Source organism: Amblyomma americanum, chromosome 2 (genome assembly GCF_052857255.1).
Source record: "Amblyomma americanum isolate KBUSLIRL-KWMA chromosome 2, ASM5285725v1, whole genome shotgun sequence".
Lineage (NCBI taxonomy): Eukaryota > Metazoa > Arthropoda > Arachnida > Ixodida > Ixodidae > Amblyomma > Amblyomma americanum.
In genome coordinates, this window is record NC_135498.1 from 40,139,408 (window position 1) to 40,160,457 (window position 21,050).

General features: G+C 44.8%; 2 protein-coding genes across 4 annotated transcripts; both read left to right on the forward strand.

Annotated features, from left to right (window-relative positions):
• Positions 1 to 850: 850 nt before the first annotated feature.
• Positions 851 to 7,703, forward strand: BCAS2 (BCAS2 pre-mRNA processing factor). Its single transcript, XM_077653995.1, has 6 exons — positions 851 to 990; positions 1,166 to 1,258; positions 1,394 to 1,464; positions 1,963 to 2,175; positions 5,917 to 5,997; positions 7,386 to 7,703. The coding sequence occupies exons 1-6, from the start codon at positions 916 to 918 to the stop codon at positions 7,639 to 7,641; spliced, it is 789 nt and encodes a 262-aa protein (XP_077510121.1). The 5' UTR covers positions 851 to 915; the 3' UTR covers positions 7,642 to 7,703.
• Positions 7,704 to 9,058: 1,355 nt separating this feature from the next.
• Positions 9,059 to 14,408, forward strand: LOC144121065 (uncharacterized). Of its 3 annotated transcripts, XM_077653998.1 has the most exons (5): positions 9,061 to 10,518; positions 10,594 to 11,403; positions 11,549 to 11,656; positions 11,837 to 11,972; positions 12,493 to 14,408. In XM_077653998.1, the coding sequence occupies exons 1-5, from the start codon at positions 9,943 to 9,945 to the stop codon at positions 12,528 to 12,530; spliced, it is 1,668 nt and encodes a 555-aa protein (XP_077510124.1). In that variant the 5' UTR covers positions 9,061 to 9,942; the 3' UTR covers positions 12,531 to 14,408. The 3 variants fall into 3 exon arrangements, with proteins under 3 accessions (XP_077510123.1, XP_077510124.1, XP_077510122.1); XM_077653997.1 differs by having other exon boundaries at positions 9,059 to 11,403; positions 11,549 to 11,647; XM_077653996.1 differs by having other exon boundaries at positions 9,063 to 11,403.
• Positions 14,409 to 21,050: the final 6,642 nt, after the last annotated feature.

Consider the following 21,050-nt stretch of genomic DNA (forward strand, 5'->3'; position numbering starts at 1 on the left):
TATTATTATTATTATTATTATTATTATTATTATTATTATTATTATTATTATTATTATTATTATTATTATTATTATTATTATTATTATCACCACCTTATTAAACCCCACGTACCGTAAACTATACCTTTGGTGCACAGCTTCTACAACGCTCCTGGCAGCCAAAGAAAAGCAGCCAGAAAGCTTTTTGGCAGAAGTTCTTGTGACAGGAATAGCTTCATGGAGGCGCAAGGGAATCTTTACAGCAGCTTTCCTGTTGCCATTGCCGCATTTGCTTTATCCTTCTGCGTCTTATTAAGCCTCTTCATCATATCTTTCGTGTACGTGGCAAAAAGTGTAACCGAAAAACTGACCGTATGTGCAGTGATGCTGGGAAATAAAATGCAAATACTGCTGCCACGTCGCTGCTGTCACATACACAATAATCATATTCCACACCTCTACACCTGATGCATGATCAGTAATCTGGTCTTACGTTGCGGCCACACGTGACCGCTGGGGTGCAATGGGCTTAGCGAATTCTCGCTCCTTAGTCATTTCTCTCTAGCTGTTGTTGCTGTTGGCTTTACAAAAGATCGCACATACCCCCATTGGGGATCGGCCAAGAATTGCTAGTTGCGCGTCTTGCGTTCAAATTTGCCGCCTTCTTTCTTCTTATTAGTGCTGCCTCGGAGCGGCGTTGGCAGAAAATACGATTCATCTGTTCCCTTTACGTAGTACTGAAAAGAGACTAAAACATTTTGTTAATAAACTTTATTAAAAACCTTTTAGTTTAAATTATTACTTTAAAATAAGGTAGTTTTTGTAGCACATTTTTGTTTCGGTTCAAGCAGTGTTTTGGCTTCGCTGAATCCGATATCAATCCTCCGCGTAAGAAAGTAGTCGAGTTTCTAGAACACACGCGAAACAGACAGCGACATGGCTGGCGAAGTTCTTGTTGACGCTTTACCGTACATTGATCAAGGTTATGATGAGCCTGGAATTCGTGAAGCCGTAAGTTACTAGCTTTTACCTTTAATAACAAGCCAGCACTTTGCATTAACTTTGCTTCAGCTCTCTACGAGTTGTGCTTGTGCCTTACCGATAACGTCGTCATTGTTGATTGCCTCCGGGGCGCCGATGCCGAAGTTTTGTTTATCATTAACGTAATTAAGCTTCTCCGTTTCAGGTCATGGCTATGGTCGAAGAAGAAACAAGGAGGTACAGACCAACTAAGAACTATCTGGAACATTTGCCACAGCTTTCACTTCATCAGTTCGAGGTGAGGAAGACGCGTTTGTTGTCGCTTTCGTGACATGGCACATACCCACGACGGGGGATTGGCCAGTGTTTCGAGTTTGCCCTGCTGGTGTTGTACATGGTTTGAAGAGTGATCATGTATATCTGTTATTTGCAGTCGGAAATCATGAAGACAGAGTTCGAACGTCTCCAGTCAAGATTGCCTATGGAAATGATGAGCATGAAGCGGTGAGTTGCGTCGTCTACGCTGTGTCATCTGCATATCTTGTGTTTAAGCCTAGTAAGGTGATGGGTATGCGCCCACCAATTTTAGGGTGCGAGTTGACAACCGTGACATTTAAATTCTAGCTTACTACGGCCAGACCCAACCGACGTCTGCTGAAACTCTTTCCCAGTCCAACTGATTTAAGGAACAATTCCCAGTTGCTTGCAGTTGGTTACAACTAAGACCAGTTGAATTCCCAATTGGTTTCAATTGTAATCAACTGGGAACTGTTTCATAAACCAATCGGAGTGCCAAAGATTTTCACCAGGAGTCAGGCATATTCGCTGCTGTTAGGCATCAATTTTGGTCCGTGTCGTCTTAATAGCTTGTCATTTAAAAATGACCGCCATGTTTGAAGCGAAGTGATGCCTATCTTGAGGTGCCTATCTTAACTAGATAGAAAACACTGCCGTCTAGAATATACTCTTGACTTGCATTTTTCTATTTACATCCTTTATTAGGTATGAGCTTCCACAGCCTCCTGCTGGCAAAACAACGGATGTTGCCTCATGGGCTGAATGTGTTGACAACTCATCAGCACAGTTGGAACATCAGGCCACTCGTATTGCAAACCTGGAGCTCATGGCCCGATACGGTGCTGAGGCTTGGAAAGCCTATAATGCAGCGCTCGTTCGTATGCTGCACCAACTCCAGCGGCAGCTGCAAGACTTGCGGTGAGCATAATTACTGATGAACATAACATTTTAAGGAAACCAGAGTTTCCTGGTGCTTGTATGCCGGAGTTTTGGAGGCTTGAACACCAGTGCCACCAGGTGCCCAGCAGTTTCCAGTCGTTACAAGCTTTCACTTGACCTGGTGCTCTGCCTCTCTTGGGTGAAACACTTCAAAAAGGGGTCGGTGACCCCACGTTGTGGAGACAAAAGGACATTGTGCTGTGGCGCTCTTCGGCCGAGCTTCCCTTGCGCGATTAATGGGACACTAAAATGGAATACTAAGTCAAGCTGTATTAATAGGCTGGTGTCACGTGATAGCAAATATGTAATTGTTGCCAAAAAAACAGAGCACTGATAATAAGTAAGAAAGTTGTGTAAAAGTGCGTAAAAGTGAACTACGCAAGGTGTCGCCACTTCTGGATTCCTGCAACTGCTCGTGGCCCAGCTGGTTCTCTGCCGGCCGCAGTTGGTTATCACTTTATGATGCAGTGCTATTTTGATGGCTGTGGGGAAGTACCATTGGAGAATTGTCCATGTCTTATTGGCCGTGCATTTGTAGAAACTTTTTTTTAATGCATTGTGCGAGAGGTTGGTATGCGGATGAGCAAGCAGGCACTCTTGTTCTTGAGTTTAACAGCCACTGATGTGCACAAACGGTGAACTGCCTGTGCTTGATGCAGAAACAAGTCCAAAAACAAACCACTTCACTTGCTTGCTGTGCGATGTCCCTCACTAAAAACAGCAACGAGAGTGCAGCCATAGACGCACGGTACACTCATTAGCCAGTTGCAAAGATCACACTTGGTGAGTCATGCTAAACAATGCAGAAAACACTGCAGAAGATTGCATCCCTACTTTCTCTTGATGCAGAAATAGGCCTACCACCACATTGGTTCACTCTCTTGCCGTGTGGTTTTTATCATCGAAACCACCAACCTGGTGATCTCCACGTGTGCACAGAACACTGATGCATCGATAAAATCCACAGTGATGGCGGATCATGCCTAAACACAGAAAAACACTGAACATAAAAGGATTGACACGTGCCGCGAAATGCGATCCAGCGGAGATCTACCTGTCAGCGTCACGATAGCTGCCAGGCGTCATGTCAGCGTGAGGACATTTTTAGGGAAATTCGAATGTGGAAAGTGGAAAGATTTTGGGAATTTCATTTTCGAATGAAATTGTCTAAGAAATGTGGCCACCTTTCCACTGAGAAAAAGTGTTGGCAGTGTTTTCGAAGGACATGCTATTCATGCTTCTAATCTTGCTGTTTCCATTTAGTGTCCCCCCAAAATTCATCATCAACAGTTCCCTATTGTGCAGTGTAGCAAGGGATACTTAGATCCTTTCTGCAGGAGAAATCGGAGCCCAGCAGGTAAAAGAGCAGTTGAAATAATGTTAAGCAGGTAGATCTAACAGACAGCATTGCTCCGTTAAATTGTCCATGGGCACTAATGGCACTGTTCATTTCATTTCAGAAACTGTCACTATATGCCAGGGTGTCACACTGCTTTTCATGTGTCCTTGAACACACATTCAAACTCTTAAAAGGGACCGTAAACACGGCTTTGCGCTTCTGCCATTTGTTTTTCTCTCGGCCATTTTTAATACGTTTTTTGCCACTTTTAACACATTCATTTTCTCTATAAGAACATTTTTAAATTGGTTCTTTTGAACTTCTTTTGCTCTTGAAACATCTATGATGTTGTAAACTGCTTCAAGAGCAGAATAAACACATGCCTAAAAAAAATAACAGTCACTGTGTCCTCGATATAATATTTAGGTGGAGAAATATGTTTTCAATAGAAACAATAAGCGATGCCTGAAAGGGATAAGTGCAGCCAATGGCATGGCGAAGCTCTGCGTATGCACCTGAAATAACGTAATCTTCGTCCTCTCGCTGGGCTTCGTGTTACAAGACTGTGATCAGGAGGGGGAAACTTCACTGCAGGCTGCTCGTAGTGAGCACATTGAACGCCTCCACTGTGCGCCCGGCACCACTCAGCTCCTAGCCGACCTACGCGCCTCGCCCCACTCGCGCATGGCACAGGCCCCGCACAACTTCAAATTTGTCGTCCAAGCTGATCCTGTCGCAGCTCCACCAGTGCCACCGCTACATCAAGAGCCTTTTCTCACCATCAACCTGAGCACTCCCGGCCTCCGCTCAAAGCTCCGCACGCCACAATGCACGTTACGGCAAGAAACAGAGCTCCTCAGTCACAAGAATTACGCACAAAGGACCCACCTGTACACAGATGAGTCAGTCACACAGGACGGGAACAAGGCCGCCGCCACGTGCATAGTCCCCTCCCTGGTCATCGAGAAGCAATGTCGACTGCAATATTTCACCTTGCCTACCACCGCCGAAATAGCCGCATTACACCTCGCCACTGATGTAATCTTTTAACAAACTAACTTCACCAAAGTCTCTATTTTTAGTGATTCTCGTGCTGCTCTTTTGCAACTCCTCCATTCGGATCACAGTGCGACGTGTGTACAGTGGTTGCACCACAAACTATGTACTCTCAGTGCACGCGGCTGTGATATCTTGCTGCAGTGAGTCCTATTCCATGTGGGAGTGCCAGGAAACGAGGCTGCTGACCGACTTGCCAAGGCAGCTCACTCCAACCCAACAGCTCCAGTTTGTGAGGCCATCTCGGCCTTTGACGTAGAGTGTCACATTCTGCGCTACAAGGTTGCCCTATGCCACCCAGATCCCCGCATCGCATTCGACAAGTTCCCAAGGCCTGTCCCGTATCTTGCCTTCGGACGCGAGGCATACTCCCTTCTCCTGCGCATCAGGATTGGATGCGTCTGGGCAGAAAACTGACGCCACCGCCTCATGGGAGAGGCCGACACAAACAGTATTGACTGCGGCGACACAGAAACAGTTGAACACTTGCTTTGTGACCGCCCCGCCAATGAGCGCTCCAACATGCGCGCCAAATACAACAAGCTCGGCCTGCCATCTGCCACTGTTGGCGGCCTAGTCTTTCCTGATGCATCGCCGCACAAAAGAAAAACCGCCCTGTCCGCTCTAGTCTCATTCATGGACAAGGCGGGCATCCGCAGGGGCATCTAGTGTCATCCCGCTGCTTTGTGCTGTGAACACACACCTTCCGTGCATTGCGCCCATGTGTGCTGAATTTTCACCAGCGCGTGCTGCATTGTGAGTGCCCGCATAACGCCCTCATAACTCCCTCCAGAGACTAGTTTTGCGTCTCCACTTCCCCTCCTCCTGCATTCAGACACATTGTGTGCATTGCGTGCAGTGCATGTGCGTCTTCTGACTTCCACCAGCGCTCGCTCTGCTGTGTGTGCCCGCAGTATCTCGTGCCCGTCTTTCACGCTCTTTGTGCCACATTGTGCCGTGCTCCTGCCGCCCCATCCGCATCCGTACCTGTACTCTACTCTATCTCTTTAATCCCCCTCCTCCACCCCCGTGCAGTGCAGCAAAGGTGTTCTCAAAAAGAGACAGTTGCAAGCCCTGCACACAAATTTTTCCCACCAAACAGAACCACTCAACATGCTTGTAGTGAGCGCTGTGTTAGTAATTTTCCTTTCTATTAGCAACCCATATTAGTCTGTTTTTCTTTAATGCTGTTTCAGAAAGTGTTGGCACCGCCATTATTTGTTATTAGTGTAGTGTCGTGTTTTTCAGGAAGTGTTGGAATCGCCATTATTTGCTCTCATTAGTGTAGTCTAGTATTCTAACTCTTTTGCATGTGTCCCTTTCAGAAAGCAAATTCAGGAAGTGAACTGGCAGCGGAAGACAACCCAGACAGAGGCCGGTGAGAAGCTAAAGCACCTGGAGGCAAGGTAAATAACTTGTTTGGGGAAAAAGCAGTGCCTCATCTCTGAAACAAAGGTTGGGAGGGGTGCAAAATTCTCTTGTTCATATTCTCATTGTAGAGTTTTCATCTTTCACAAATGTTTCCTAGTCAACGTGCTTGTGGCTAGAGCAGGTGTGCACATGTATGTAGACAAAATAGCAGCGTCAGTTTGTGTGGACAGGCTTGAGAGCACTGGCAGAATTGTTCCTCGCACTCTTTAACCTGGAAAAGTAGTGAGTACTAGTGACTATAGCATTGCCAGTCATTGGCACAATTGCCTCGGAAGTTTTGTGACAGATGATACATGCAAAAAATGTGTATGGAGAGTTCGTGTATGAAGAGAAGTTCTTTTGGAAGTGCATGTGCTTGGTGGTAGACTGTATAGACTTTCACTAGGGACACTGAGGATAACCCTGTCTTATTATAGTCCTCAGTAAAACTTGACTCTCCGACTCTCTCTGGGTATGTTAAGATTTGGCCGTCAGCGAGAAACCTGTTTATCGCAAAGAAAATTGGGTTTAATTATCTTCCCACCAGTTGATCCAAATTCGTGACATGCGCACTAGGAAGGTCTGGTCGCTGCCATTTTCAAGTGAATGTTAGTGTAGCATAACCTCTGGGACTTGCGCGAGAAATTCGGTGTTGGCGCATGCAGTTTACTTCCAAAATTAGCCGGTGATATGGACACCTGCATTTTGTTTTTTTGGTCTTTTCTAGTTTATAAAAGCTCCGTTTTGGTAAAATCATCTCTTTGTCATTAGAGTGCCGCAATCTTTTAATACAGGCCGACATCAATTTGTCTTCAGTGTCCCTATTAAAATTCTAACACGTTTGTCTACAAATCTGTCCTAAGCAATGATATTTGATTTGTTTCGGTCATTGTAAACGAGAACATAAGTTTGTGAGTTGTAACTTTTAAGTGTCATTTTCAATAACCCTTGAACTGTTACCCTTCAAGAACACCTGCTGTGGTGGCTCAGTGGTTGGGTGCTCAGCTGCCAAGCCCAAGGACACAGGTTCAGTTTTGGTCACGATTGGCTTGTTTCAATGGAGGCGAAGCTCAAGACTCCAGTGTACTGTGTAACATCAATGCGTGTTAAAGAACCCCAGGTGGTCAAAATTAATCCGGAGCCATCCCCTTCACAGCCTATGTGCTCCTTTGAGATGTTAAATCCAACTCACTACTACACACGAGGTCTTCAACACGCGAGAATCTCTTTAGAGTGCAGTTTTCTGCAAATTTTGGAGTTTCAAATGAGTCTTCAGAAATGTTAGCAGTCTCATTATGGCATCAGTAATGGCATGTTTTCCGTGTCATTTAAACACACTGTCCGTATAATCATAACAAAAACACAATATTTTGTGTCTTTTCAGCTGGGTCAGTTTGGTGAGTAAAAACTTCGAAATCGAACGGGCTTGTGTGGAGCTGGAGAAGGAGATCGCCGTCTTGGAAGCTGACTATGACTTGAAGAGGAAAGCACTGCAGAACCAGCAGGCACAAGCGCAGAGTGAGGCTGCCCACACGCAAGATCGTAAGGATAAAGAACAGCCTAAAGAGGAGCGGATGGACGATGCTGACCAACAGCAAGTGAATGGAGAGACGCAGCGAGATGTAACAGAAGTTGATTGAATTGAGTTTTTGCTTCCACGGCATCAGGCTCTGTAATAAACATCACTTTCATCCACTGATAACGTGTCATTGAGCGTTCTCTGTCACCAACTTTTAACGGACAATTTAGTTTCCCTACTGTGCCCATTAAGCATGGGTCGTCGGTGCCCCAAAAATATGGCATGCTATTTCAAAGCTACCAATGCACATTCCGACTTGCTATGTTGTTAGTTATATAGTCCAAGAAGTAAACGTTCAGTGTTGAAATAATTTTTTTCTTTGCTATGCAGCAGTGAATTTTGGTGCCGAACTGAAGAATTCGTCAATAAAGCTTTGTAGGGGGCTAGTTGGTCATACATACTGAGACTGGGGAGCGCTAGATTCTTGTCTAGAGTCTAGTGCTCCCCATTCTCAGGAGTGAAGAATGCGACGCACAACTTTTCTTAGCATGGAAAAATTCCGTCACCCAGACAGTCTTGCAAAGGACCTTGGTTGTGCATTTTTTCTTTTGCCTTTGAGCTACTTATTTTTTGTTGCTAATAGTAACAGTGTGCCTCGGGAGGATGTCAGATAGTCCGCCTTTATTTTTTACAATGAAGACCACAAAACCAACCGAAAACATAAACCATCATAGTATTTGAAGTTTTGCTGTTATTTTCACTAAATCTGTGTAGTGTGAAATTTCCTTGTGAATTATAGCACTGTAATAAATGTCTCTCATTCAGATGGCAAGGGAAACAAAATTGAGGGGCTCGTTAAAGCTTGCTTCATATGTACAGTGTTGTGCGTTTTTATCGTTAACACTTTAAAAAATTTCCCCGCCTCAACCGCTGGCTCATTTGCCGTGAAACTGCACACAGAGCATGCGTATTATGATAACTTTTGTATCGTAGCAAGTTTCACAACGGTGCTTACTTAGTTGAGCCGTGCATGATGCGAAAACGTAATCGTCTACGTAGAGATCGGCAACCAAAACCCACAGACGACGCTTTTTCGCTGAAGGGCGGCAGTGGCGCCATCTGTTTTGGGCAGTGGAAACCGTCACGACAAGGCCGCCGAGACGAGCATTGCAAACAATATTCTTTAAAAGGTAAAGCCTCGTTAAATCATTTGTTCTGATATTTTTCCGCTTAATTAGTCGAAAATGTTGTAAGCGCTTCAGTAGAAGCAGACGAAACGACAGGAACGGCATATTCAAACGGCCCGCGCTCCTTGCAACGTTGTTCTCCTCGACGGCCTTGTCGTGACGCTTTGCGCTATGGCAAACAGATGGCGCCACTGCCGCCCTTCAGTGAAAAAGCGTCGTCTGCGGGTTTTGGTTGCCGATCTCTACGTAGACGATTATGTTTTCGCATCATGCACGGCTCAACTAAGTAAGTACCATTGTCAAACTTCCTACGATACAAAAGTTACCATAATACGCAAGCTCTGTGTGTGGTTTCATCGCAAATGAGCTAGCGGTTGAGGCGGGGAAACTTTTGAAAGTCTTCACGATAAAAACGCACAATAGTGTATATCATTTAGAAGAACATTATTTTAGTAGGTGTCTTTGTACTTCCTGGCATTTTCCTGTATAAATGTGGAGAAAAACAACCTTTTGTAATACCTCTTGAAACAGCTGCTTTTTTTCCTGCTATCAGGTAGGAAAGGATTTTTGTAGCTCGGAGTATTAGTTTGTGGTAAACAAGCAACTTTTTTTATTGAATTTCGAAATTATAAAGGATTGACTTTTTGTGCTATAAATCTAAAATGATTAAATATATTTACCATAATCTGCATCGCCTCATGATTACACTAGTAAAATTTCACATTGCTGCCCAGCGTCACTATTAGAAATGCACATTATGAAATTTCGCATTCATTTAGCTTCATTTTAATGTGCTGCATGCTAACGTAACAATTTTGCAACGCGCTCCTGCAACTAAAGCGCAGTCGTGTACTTATGTATGTAGTACGCGTTCCTGGACGTTATGGTAAGTTTTGTGTAGCAACCGCTGGTGCACTGATGCGAAACAAGAAAGAACAGAGTGGTCGCTAAACCTTGAAAATAAATTAGTCCGCGCTTGCCGACGCCACAAGGGTGAGAAGGGGACCAGTTAGTTTTCGGGTGGGTATGCGCCATTTGTTGCTTGGATCATCATCATCACGGTTGGGCCGTTGTTGTGCAGTCGTACTTGAAAGACGCTGGTACAGCTTATCGTGCCCGAGGACTCTCGTTTCTTGATGTGCTTTGTATTTTTTGTGCGGAGCATAACAGGATATTCAAGTTAACACGGTTTTCCGGGTGAAGTTAGACGACGCTTATTTGCTACGTTCAGCCTCATGTGCGCCAGTCACAGCCGTGGTACTCAGACCTACTGCCTTATCCGGTCAGTCCCATCTCCTGTAGGACAACGGAAAAAACGGTTCAGACCCGCAGCACCAACAGAGGACGAGACACCGCTGGCATCGCCTCCTACTCGGTGTATACAATTGCAAACACAGTCCAGCCCCGCAATACCAACGAAGGTCGAGACACCGCTGCCATCGCCTCCTACTCGATGTATACAACTGCAAAAACAGTCCAGCCCCGCAACACCAACGAAGGTCGAGACACCGCTGACATCGGCTCCTCCTCGATGTATACTACTGCAAAAACAGTCCAGCCCTGCAACACCAACGAAGGTCGAGACACCGCTGCCATCGCCTCCTCCTCGATGTATACAACTGCAAAAACAGTCCAGCCCTGCAACACCAACGAAGGTCGAGACACCACTGCCATCGCCTCCTCCTCGATGTATACTACTTCAAAAACAGTCCAGCCCTGCAACACCAACGAAGGTCGAGACACCGCTGCCATCGCCTCCTCCTCGATGTATACTACTGCAAAAACAGTCCAGCCCTGCAACACCAACGAAGGTCGAGACACCGCTGCCATCGCCTCCTCGATGTATACTACTGCAAAAACAGTCTAGCCCTGCAACACCAACGAAGGTCGAGACACCGCTGCCATCGCCTCCTCCTCGATATATACTACTGCAAAAACAGTCCAGCCCTGCAACACCAACGAAGGTCGAGACACCGCTGCCATCGCCTCCTCCTCGATGTATACTACTGCAAAAACAGTCCAGCCCTGCAACACCAACGAAGGTCGAGACACCACTGCCATCGCCTCCTCCTCGATGTATACTACTGCAAAAACAGTCCAGCCCTGCAACACCAACGAAGGTCGAGACACCGCTGCCATCGCTTCCTCCTCGATGTATACTACTGCAAAAACAATCCAGCCCTGCAACACCAACGAAGGTCGAGACACCGCTGCCATCGCTTCCTCTGGTCTTGGTTGCTGGTGTGTTCGATGGGGCATCGGGCCCCGAGCCCGAAGCGGGCGGCAGCCGATCATACGTGACACACCCCAACACTGCAGCAACTGCAATTAATGCAAAGAAATTCTCAAGACGATGTGATGTCCTGGGCTGTCCTAACAGCCGAGCGGAGTCACAGGACGGCAGTACTGCTGGTGCTAAGATATTTTATCACAAAGTGCCGCCAAATGGGCCCCGGCGGACAGCTTGGTTGGATGCTGTGCCGCTGCGAAAAGCAAAAGGCAGGATATCTCAGTACGCGCAAGTGTGCTCGCTCCACTTTCATCCTGGTGACTACGTGACAAATGCATCCTTGTCCGAGTCGTTCGGCATTTCCTGGAAGATTCGGAAGTTATCTCGCGATGCGGTGCCATCCATACTGCCAGTAAGGGAGACGAGTGAGCCACAGCTGTCGCTGCAGCAAGAAGGCAGCAGCCCTGTGAGTGCTCTACTGCTATTTCTTTGGCTATAAAGAACATACCAGTGGCATGGATCCGGCTGGCGCTGCTGGTCTGATTTCCGCAGCTCGTGTATCATTCTCATTCGTAAAACTTTTTATGATGTGAATTTTGTTGCTCTCGTAGGACGTGGCTTCTTCGGCTTTCCAAGATAGCGCCTCTTCCAACCAGAAAAACGTTGACAAAACAGACGAAGCTCGCATATTTGTTGCAAGGCTTGTAAAGGTGTGCACGGTATGTACTAGGTGGTGTGTCATTAATTAAACTTGTCATGATGCGCAGTTTACTGCTTGAGCATTACCAGGCGTCATCATTCGTTCGCTTTTGCCAAGTCGTGCATTCTACTTTTAAAAATTGTGCTTAACGAAAGTGAAGCGGAACTGCAATTTCACAAGGTGTTGTTACATCCTACAGGTGCCCACAAATGCCGTGCAAAGCTTTGGAACGCAGACAGAGGTTGATGTTTCAAAAGAGGCTGCAACGCAGACATCCATTTTTAGAATTGGGCGTGATGTATCAGTGCAAGTCTGTCTCCGTGGCCGGAATATGGGTAAGCTCGGGTGCTTATAAAAGTGAAATGGCGTTATCAGATGCAAGCTGGGCTTTTGCTATGTATGCTTATTATTTTGTATTTATGTTGTTACAGATGTATAGCAGACAGCTGTGAGGTTACTGCACTGAGCAGAACACCATTACTATACAAAGTACACTACACCGCAGACTTGCTTTGGTGTTACCATGATTGGCCTGGAGGTTTCATTTAAGAATGGCCTAAATGTTTAATGAATGAAGAACGAAGGGTTAAGGCAGGTGAGGTAGGATAAATGCATGCAAGTGCCCACACGTTTGAGTTAGCACTCCATTGCATGCATACTCACAAGCCGAAGTCAATTCTATACTAGCAAAAATATTATTGATTGTATGTGCGTAGTATCACTGTAGTCTAGTCTGTTCTTCACTAGAAGCATGAACTACCACACCACATAATGCATTTGGCATTTGCTAATCATATGCTGCTTGGTGTCTTTTGTGTTCCTCTGGTAATCTTTGTTATCATTTTAATATTTCAGGAGTACAGGTGAACCTTTTGCTGAAGGACACAAGTTAGACTCCGAGCTGCTGTTCAAGAGGTGCAACTCGCATCAACACATGTCAAGCCCATGCCCTACACATTCAGGAGGAATGTAGCTATATTTCATGCCACCTTATGTCTAGCCTGTGCATTGAAGTAATGACTGTGCCCTCAAGTGTGCTCTAAATGACTCATGTTGGGCAATGGATGAGGCACTGGATGATTAGTAAGTACAGTAAGCTGTCCCAAAGGAAGACATACCATTTTAGACGCCTATTTGGGTTCTGCTGTTGTCTGCCTAAAAAGACAACTGTTTCAGAAACCTGTGCGCCTGTCACAGATATTCCTTTATGGCTGCTTGTGATAATGCCAGTAGGTGTTACCTCTAAACAACTGCACTGAATGCAAGGACAAGCTCTCGAAGCTTTCAAAACAATAATGGTAGCACATGGTGCTGTTAACACTCTGTGGGCAGTTTGTTCATGTTAACAGCGCTGATCATTGTATGTCAACTCGCATAAAGGAACAGTTCTCGAGGGTGCACCATTGGGTCATTAAGTTTTTGGCTCCACAAAGAGCATTACATTTGCAGGGATAGCATTGTTAATGGATACACAGAGGACAGCAGCTACCACCTTGTCTTCCCACTTACCTCATGTTGCTGCTCAAAGTGCACATGATGTCTCTTCTGCTGCTACCAAGTGAAGCAAGTTGGCTGTGGAGCAAGCACTGCTACATGAACTGGATGCTCCAGTGGTCACATGGATACCTGATCAAGCTAGTCATTCTGGTTTGAAGGAAGCCAAAACACAACGATTGCTACTGCCCTGCTTTTTCTGATGTCAGCTCTTGAAAAACTCGCAGGGTGGTGTAGACGATGATGGTTTAGACGATGAAAATTAGAGCCATTGGGTTTTAAAGCGGTAACGTTAAGGGTCCCATTCAGCAGAAAACCTGGCATCTGCGCCTGTGGCAGCGTGAGCAGGAACTCCCCAGAGAAGCAGGTGGCCTACCTGCCATGTGGGTCACGTGACCTCGTGACATCACAACCTGCCCGCGGGATTGTGAGTGAACTGTCGACTGTGGCAGGTGGCAGTTAAATTAATGATTGGTCGCGAGGTTGCTCGGGAAGAGCAACTTGGGTCTCACAAACCCTACAGGTGCCTGTGTTTGAAAAAGCTCTTGCCGGGCCAGAAGTGCATCGCTTAACCACTGCACCAGTGCGCCAGAAGTGGTATGAAGTCTCCTAGCAATCTATGAATGTAAAGTGGAGAATGACCTATTCTGCATTTATGGGGGTTTGCCCATTAATGCTATTAAGTGTCCCCTCCAGTTTTTATTATCTGAAGGAGCACATTTTCCCTGCTGTCAGCATAGCAGACAACCTGCCATTTTTCGCTGAGCTAAATTCCTGTTTATAACAGTCATGAATAAGGAAAGTAAACTGTTTAAACTTAGTTACGCAGCCACACACGTGTGTCCAATGTCCTTGCAACTAGTGTAAACTATTCTTCAGGAAATATAAATTCAGCTGGGTCTTTCTGGGCCTTTCAAATTCAGGCGCAATGTAAATGAACTCACAGTTCCAAGGTATGCAAGGTTTGCAGAATGTTGGAATGAATAAACTGGCTTATCGTACTTTGGTCAAGGAGAAAGAAAAGACAAAATTTTGACTGCAGCGTTGACACACAATATGATCTGAGGTGATCTAAAAAGAAAACCCCCCAAAAAACTGCCAACATCTCTAGCCAACAGTTACATGGAACAGTGTAGGGACAAACACTTAACTCGACCTGGCTACAGCTCAGATTTTCTGGCATATTAATTTTCATGCGTCAAAGTCTTCACGATTTGTTGAGCCCATAAGGATGCTTTACAGGGTATTTGGTAAAGGTATTGAATAAATGCAGTAAACAATGAAAGGAAGAGGTAGCAAATACATAAGCACCGGTAGATATGGATAGCGGAAGCAAATTGATTGCAAAGTGATGACTGAATACAGAACCAGATGAGATCGATATCTTGCTTCCTGTCTGTGTGGAGACTGCAGCTGCACACAGCATTTGTGGATATGGTGACCAACATTAATGAGGGGCAGAAGCTGTAGTATCCAAGGTGACTGCACACACTTTTGATTGCCTCTGCCTAGCTGTCTGTTGGTTGGCAAAGTTAACACCTCATGTAACTTTTCCAGGAACTTGCAGTGGGCTCCATGACCATCTTTAATTTTCTGGCAGAAACTTTCCCATTGTGGAAGTTGAAAGTGAATGGCTGTTATTATTATCCAGTATTTTTTTAGAGCTAGGGTTAGTAATACATCACTTTTCCGTGCATAATTGAGCACTGAAAAACAATTCCCCGAACAATCTGCTCACTATCATTGTACTCATTTTTATTGGCAATTGATGGCCATGATGTGTGATGTAGAGAGTTGTGCTGTATTTATTGTGTCATGTTGTATTTGATATTACTGCACCTTTTTTTATACTGTATATATTATATTTCTTAGTGTTATTTTTATTTCCTGCATTGCATCCTGTTTTATTGTGTGCATTCCACTCATATTTCCTACACTTGGTATAGTCTTACTAGGGGCTCCAGCGCATATAAATAAATCAGATAAATATAGAATGTTGCTGTCCTTGATTATCGACATAATAGGGCAAATAGCTGTTTCTCACATCGTTTCCAGCTTCACCTACACAAAAGTAAATGAAGGTTGTTATAAATGCACTTCTTCACCGCAGGTACAAACGTGTGGTTCTAGAGGCACTTCATTGCATTGCTGGATGTGTATGTCATGATACTAACCGCTGCTAAAATCACCTGTAAGATATGGTGCGACATTTTTGGTAGCAGCATACCAGTGCAAATAACTTCTCCAAGTTTTGCATGGCTGTGTGCTGCGACTTGTGCTGCTTAAACTATGGGTGAAGGACTTTACAGCTGAGCATTACCATATTAAAAACAAGTTATGAAAACGATTTTGTTTTTTTTTTAAAGTCTAAAGATCAGTGTTGGCAAATTATATGAGTATGGTGAAATAAAAAGTGCACTGGCAAGTTCCATTTATTTTTTTAGTTAATAAAAACCATGCAAGCATTGGTGGTCAAAGTGAATATGGATATTCTGTAGTGTCCACTGCACCAGATATGGCACTACTCTCAGTATCTGGTCAGTCCCAGTTTTTTCAGTTATTGCATAGCAGAGCTCGAATGATTCTAGAATGCCTATGCTTGCTATAGAATAAATATGCATGTTTGGCCTTTTTATTCTGTACTTAACTCGGGACTCTGGCGATGACAATGCTATCAGCCGAGGTGTCAAAATTGTTGGCAGTAGACATACACGTATGCTCACAAAGTAAATTTTTGAAAGCAGTGATGACATGCTCAAAGCTTGGTGCACTGCAAAAACCTGATAATCTAGTTCCATGTATCCAAGAATGAGCACTTGCAGTTGAAGCTGAAGAACTTCTGAAGTTTTGTTTGAATTAAAAAGGTTAGAATAGCTAAGCATGGGTAATTGAACTGATATCTGTAACAGTGGGTGTGTTTCTGTGCTCGCAAGACTTCAGTGTGTATGATGGGTGGCTATTTTACTTTGGTGAATTTACTGGCTTGAGATATGGAGGGGGGGGGTGAGTGCACGTACTATAGTTTTTGCCCTGACAATGATTGTTCAGTGATAACAGTTCAGTGAATGCACAAGTGCAGGCAACACATAGCCCCTCTCACCTTTACTTCACTACTCCAGGGCAGGGCAAGCCAATGGCAGTCGACCACGCACGGAATTTGCTGCCATTTTCTTGCATTTGCCTTTTCGAAATGCAACTGCTGCAGCCGTAAATTTGTATTAGCAGCAGAAAACGATAGCACCACGGTGAGTGCGACCAGTGTAGCTCTTTGTACAGTCTGGCTTTCAATGTATAATAATACTGTAAATGTTGCTGTACACAAGTGGGACTCTGATGTTTATTGAAAAACCTGCTATGCTTTATTGTGATGAAATTATGTGGTGATAAAGTTAGTCAAGAATTTTGCTTATCAGATAAAAACTGCGAAAGGTGTAGCGTTAATGGAAGACACTGAACCCTACATAGGTGCTAGGTAAAAGCTGCAGTATCACAGATGGTGCAGTTATGTTTCATGTAGCATTCAATATTTAAATTCATGATGTAATGCACGATGATATGACTTTGAAAGAAGGCTGGAAAAATGAAGCAATGAAGACATTAATTTTAGTATAAATGGGTAGAATGAAAATTTCTGACAACTGCTCCACTCGTAAAATGGAACTTATAGGTGGCTACTACAAGCCGACTGCTTTGTAGGTAAGCTTTAAGAGTAAAAACTTGCAGGAAACTCTCAAATACCACTGTCATGAAACAAACACGTTTATTGCATCAAACCACTAAATTCCGCTGAAAAATGCAGCGGTGGCCTTGTGGTCAGAGCATCTGCCTTGCATGCGGGACGTGCGGGGTTCAATCCCCAGTGCCGCCGGGTACCCACCAGTGATAAAATCAGTATTAGCTCTCCCTTGGCCTGGTGCTTGGCTTATTTAGGGTGAATCGTTTGGGAAATGGGTTGTTGACCCCCCTCCTTCAGAAGAAGAAAAATACCTTGTGCCATGGCGCATCTTTGGCCACAGATGCCTCTGCGCCATAAAAAACCATCATCACCATAAATTCCACTGAAACAAGGCCTGTTCAGGAAATGTCTGTCTTATAGGAAGCAGGCAAGCAAGGTAAATTTGTTGCTTTTTTTTCAAGCAACCCTCTTGGAAATTGACATGCTTAACCCAGCGCTGTTTATGGCAGTACTAGCCTTATGTAATAGATTACTTCTATTGACCTCACTCTGGTTGCCTTGTTGCTGGGCCAGGAGCACAGCAGAAACCTGTTCATTTGTCTGATGTGCTTATTCCCACCAGTCGCACCAGTTGTGTGAATGCTTGGTGGAAGCTATGTGCGGTGCACTTTCGTAACACCCCTGATGTAACGTGTGTATGCCATCATATATGTCACTGCTTCTCTTAGCGAGCTGCACACACTGTAAAGATTGAGTGGATTTGGAACTTTGCTGCACGAGCTGGCAGGTCCAATTCCAGCTGCAGTAACCACATTTCGATTTCTAATGAATGTGAAGTTAAAAAAAAATGACAGCAGGCCTTTGCTGCGCTGAAGCTTACTAATGCACAAGTGCAGTGTGCCGACATTTTGCTCCAGACTGCACAAGGTTTTGCAAAAAGAAAGCGTTAACATCTTTTTTTTAATGTGTCTATCTGTTCCACCCTTTCTATATCCCTTTCTTCACAGTGTGGTCCAGTTGTTCACCAACTGTAGGATTGCTACCGCACCTTTTTTCTCCACCACTTATAGCCTCTACACAGATGCAAGGAGCATCCATAAGGCAGTGCGAAACATTTGGCAATGCTTTAAGACTGCAAATCCCACCCCGTGACAACAAAGGTTGCATGTGGTGCGAGCTGCTGCATGTGGCCAATAGGAGCCATATATTGCTGCAGAGTGAACACAGAACTCATAAATTATTGCCTTACCTTGCGTTTTGGTGTGCATATACAATACTGCAGCGCCATGAAACTGCATCTTCGGAATTAAATGGCATAGTCCTGCTGCCAAGTTGGCGCTAATCAAGATGCGAGAATGTCCCATGCAGCGCCGGTCGCATCTCTCTGCATGTTCCAGGCACAAATCTCGAGGTAGAGGCCTAGATTTGTATAGATGTTAAAGGGGCTCTGAATTGGGCTCTAATAAAGTTGCAGTATGGCTGGGATGTTAAAGCACGCCTCTTCACGAATACTGTTCAACAAAAAGTTTTCTAATGCGCTTTCTAGAAGGTGAGTTGTCTGTAGTAAAAATTTGAATTTCAACGTCTTCGCGCCTTTCCCTCTCCTCTCGTCACTTTTTGCATGCTAGAAGGTCGGCGGTACTTTGCCGGCCCCACCTCCGGGAGCGGAGCCTCTTCACCCGCCGGAGCTACGCGGCTCATTGCCCGCGGCCTTGGTAGCTGCCAAACGTCTGAAAAAATCTAACCAGTAGCCACTTCTCAACATGTATATGTAGATGCGAGCGACGGAGGAGGGTGCGAGCATGAAAAAGCCGCCGGGAAGGCCTCCTCAACTTTCGCGCGTGATTGTGGGTGCTCTGCTACGTGTAGAAGTGTATTATTTGGCTCAAGTTTTCGTGACAACACAATGCAGTGATTATGCGAGTTAATGTGCTCTCCTCGGAAGGTGTTTCAGAGCCCCTTTAAGGAACACTTAAGACAACTCTACCCAACTTCGTGCTACCATTAAAACCCCTTCCACTCTCAGATTTCACTGATGTTTGTCCGAAGGCTCCCTCGGTGACCTCGAGGTTGCTCGGTTAAAGCAACCTCGGTCTCAAGAGCCCCACTGGTGGCACAGGGCACAGGCACGTTAACTGCTGAACCACATTTTCATTCCTAAGATAGGATTACCCGAGCATGCAGTCATTATTCTGATTATGTTTGAGCGGATGGCTGTATTTTTGATGTTTCGTGAGTGGCCACCGCACCGCACTCGGCACGCTCCTGGCTGTGAGCAGGCTCAACAGCGCCATAGGAGAGCTTGTTGTCGGTGCGCAGTTGAGGATTCTCCATCTCATGCCATGCTTACGAGCACCTTGCGTGCATGTGTGGCAACACGCTACACAGAAGGGGAGGACAGAGGCCTTTGTTCCCCTGTCATTACTTCCCCTCGTCACCACTCCGCACCCCTAGCCTGAACGAGCAGCCTACTTGCCTGCTCGCCAGTGTTGCCCGACTGCCACAAGGTTCAGGAAACCTTTTAAAAAATTCGATTGCAAGTTACTGAGTGCATCAAATGACCTCATAGTTTGCCCAGTTGTTCCGAGACGCATAGCAAACAACAAGCAATAAACAGCTTGAGCCTGAAAAGTGGTGTCATGACCCCTTTAAGTGGTCATGCTGTATGTTTAGGGCAATGACCGTTTGCTGCTGGTGGCAGCAAATAATCTAGGACCACATCTCAGTAGATGAAGGTGTGCAAGGTATGTATTAGCCATGGCCTCTGAGATCGGGGATCAAGACTGGCATTGTCTAGCCTGCCCAAGCTGTCATGTCTCATCTTGAGAGCCATCGCTCAACCTTTCATCCTGCGCTCTGTGCAGCATTGGTGTGTACCCTGTTCTTGAAACGGCCGTCGAAAATTACAGCAGGCCTTATTCGAACTTTATGCCAATTATTCCAAAAGTATTTTAAAACTTGGAACACACTCAATTCATTTCAGATTTTTAATATGAACTATTTGATTTGTTTGATGAATCGAATAGGATTTACTCAATTTGGTATACGAAAATTTATAATATCAGCACATCCCTAGTTTTTAGAGATATATCTTTTCCAGGTAGACCTTGAACATATGTGGCCCCAAACAGAACTTGTACAATGTACCATCATCATGAACATGGATCAGCATACTTGAGGCATCATTTTAAGCACATAAGGGAGATGCACTCCCCAATGGCAAGATCAGTGACAGATTATCATTGTGCATAAAACAACAGACATATTGAAACTCTGAAAGGTGCCTGATCAGTAAGGTTGTAAAGTATGCCGCTTCTAAGATTTGAGTTTTCAAGGTAGCAATCAACACTGCAGTGCACTTTTTGATGATGTAAATAAAGGAAGGAAGAGTCACTCTGACAACAAAATGAGTAAATATAATGGGCATCAACAATTAGCATAGATCGCATGTGCAAGCTTACAGTTTCATTAAAAAATACTCGGTCCACATTGAGAGCTGGCCAGAAAGTTGCTGTGCCTTGATCTGAAGTTCCTGAGCAATGTTTTTGCTCCCGGACTGTACAAAGAGGGAATACTTTAGCTCACTACATCTAGTTTCAAGAAGCCACAGGCAATGCTGAAATAAGGCAGGCTAGAAAGTGTTCAGGCCAGTTTTAAGGCAGGCTGTGTATTTTTGACAATGAGTTATTTTCAATCAACCCCTGTGAAAAAGAGTGCACCATTGCATATGGCTGCAAGTGGCAAGTGAACTTGACATGATGAGATGGCATCTCATACATAAGCATGCATATAATATCAATGTCATGATGAAACACAAACAGGACAACTGTAATGTGAACACGATTGCAAAAATGTTAGCTGCTAAAGAAGAAATGTACAGACAGGTTTCATCAATACATCCATGCATCAGTTTTCGTGCCATCAAAGTAAAAATAAAGTGTGCTAGTGTTCAGCCTCCCTCAACTAAAACTTTTGTTTTGGTTTTATGGGGTTTAATGTCCCAAAGTAGTTCAGGCTATGAAGAACGTGGCAGTGGAAGGCTCCGGAAATTTCGACCACCTGGGGTTAGTGATGGAAGACTATCGATAGTTGTGCGACTATTGAACTATCGATGGTAAAAAGAAACTATCAATAGTATGATACTACTATTGATAATACTTCTGACCTGTCCCAGCAACCTTTTAAGCTGAATTGCCCCACTTTTGTGTCTCAATTTCAAGCGGTAGTCATTTTAACTCTAGCA

Coding starts and splice junctions, on each gene's coding strand:
- BCAS2 (XM_077653995.1), top strand. CDS start 916: ATGGCTGGCGAAGTTCTTGTTGACGCTTTACCGTACATTGATCAAGGT. Junction 1,465..1,962: donor GAAATGATGAGCATGAAGCG/GTGAGTTGCGTC, acceptor ATCCTTTATTAG/GTATGAGCTTCCACAGCCTC. Junction 2,176..5,916: donor CGGCAGCTGCAAGACTTGCG/GTGAGCATAATT, acceptor TGTCCCTTTCAG/AAAGCAAATTCAGGAAGTGA.
- LOC144121065 (XM_077653996.1), top strand. CDS start 9,943: ATGTGCGCCAGTCACAGCCGTGGTACTCAGACCTACTGCCTTATCCGG. Junction 11,404..11,548: donor AGCAAGAAGGCAGCAGCCCT/GTGAGTGCTCTA, acceptor TTGCTCTCGTAG/GACGTGGCTTCTTCGGCTTT. Junction 11,973..12,492: donor TCTCCGTGGCCGGAATATGG/GTAAGCTCGGGT, acceptor TTAATATTTCAG/GAGTACAGGTGAACCTTTTG.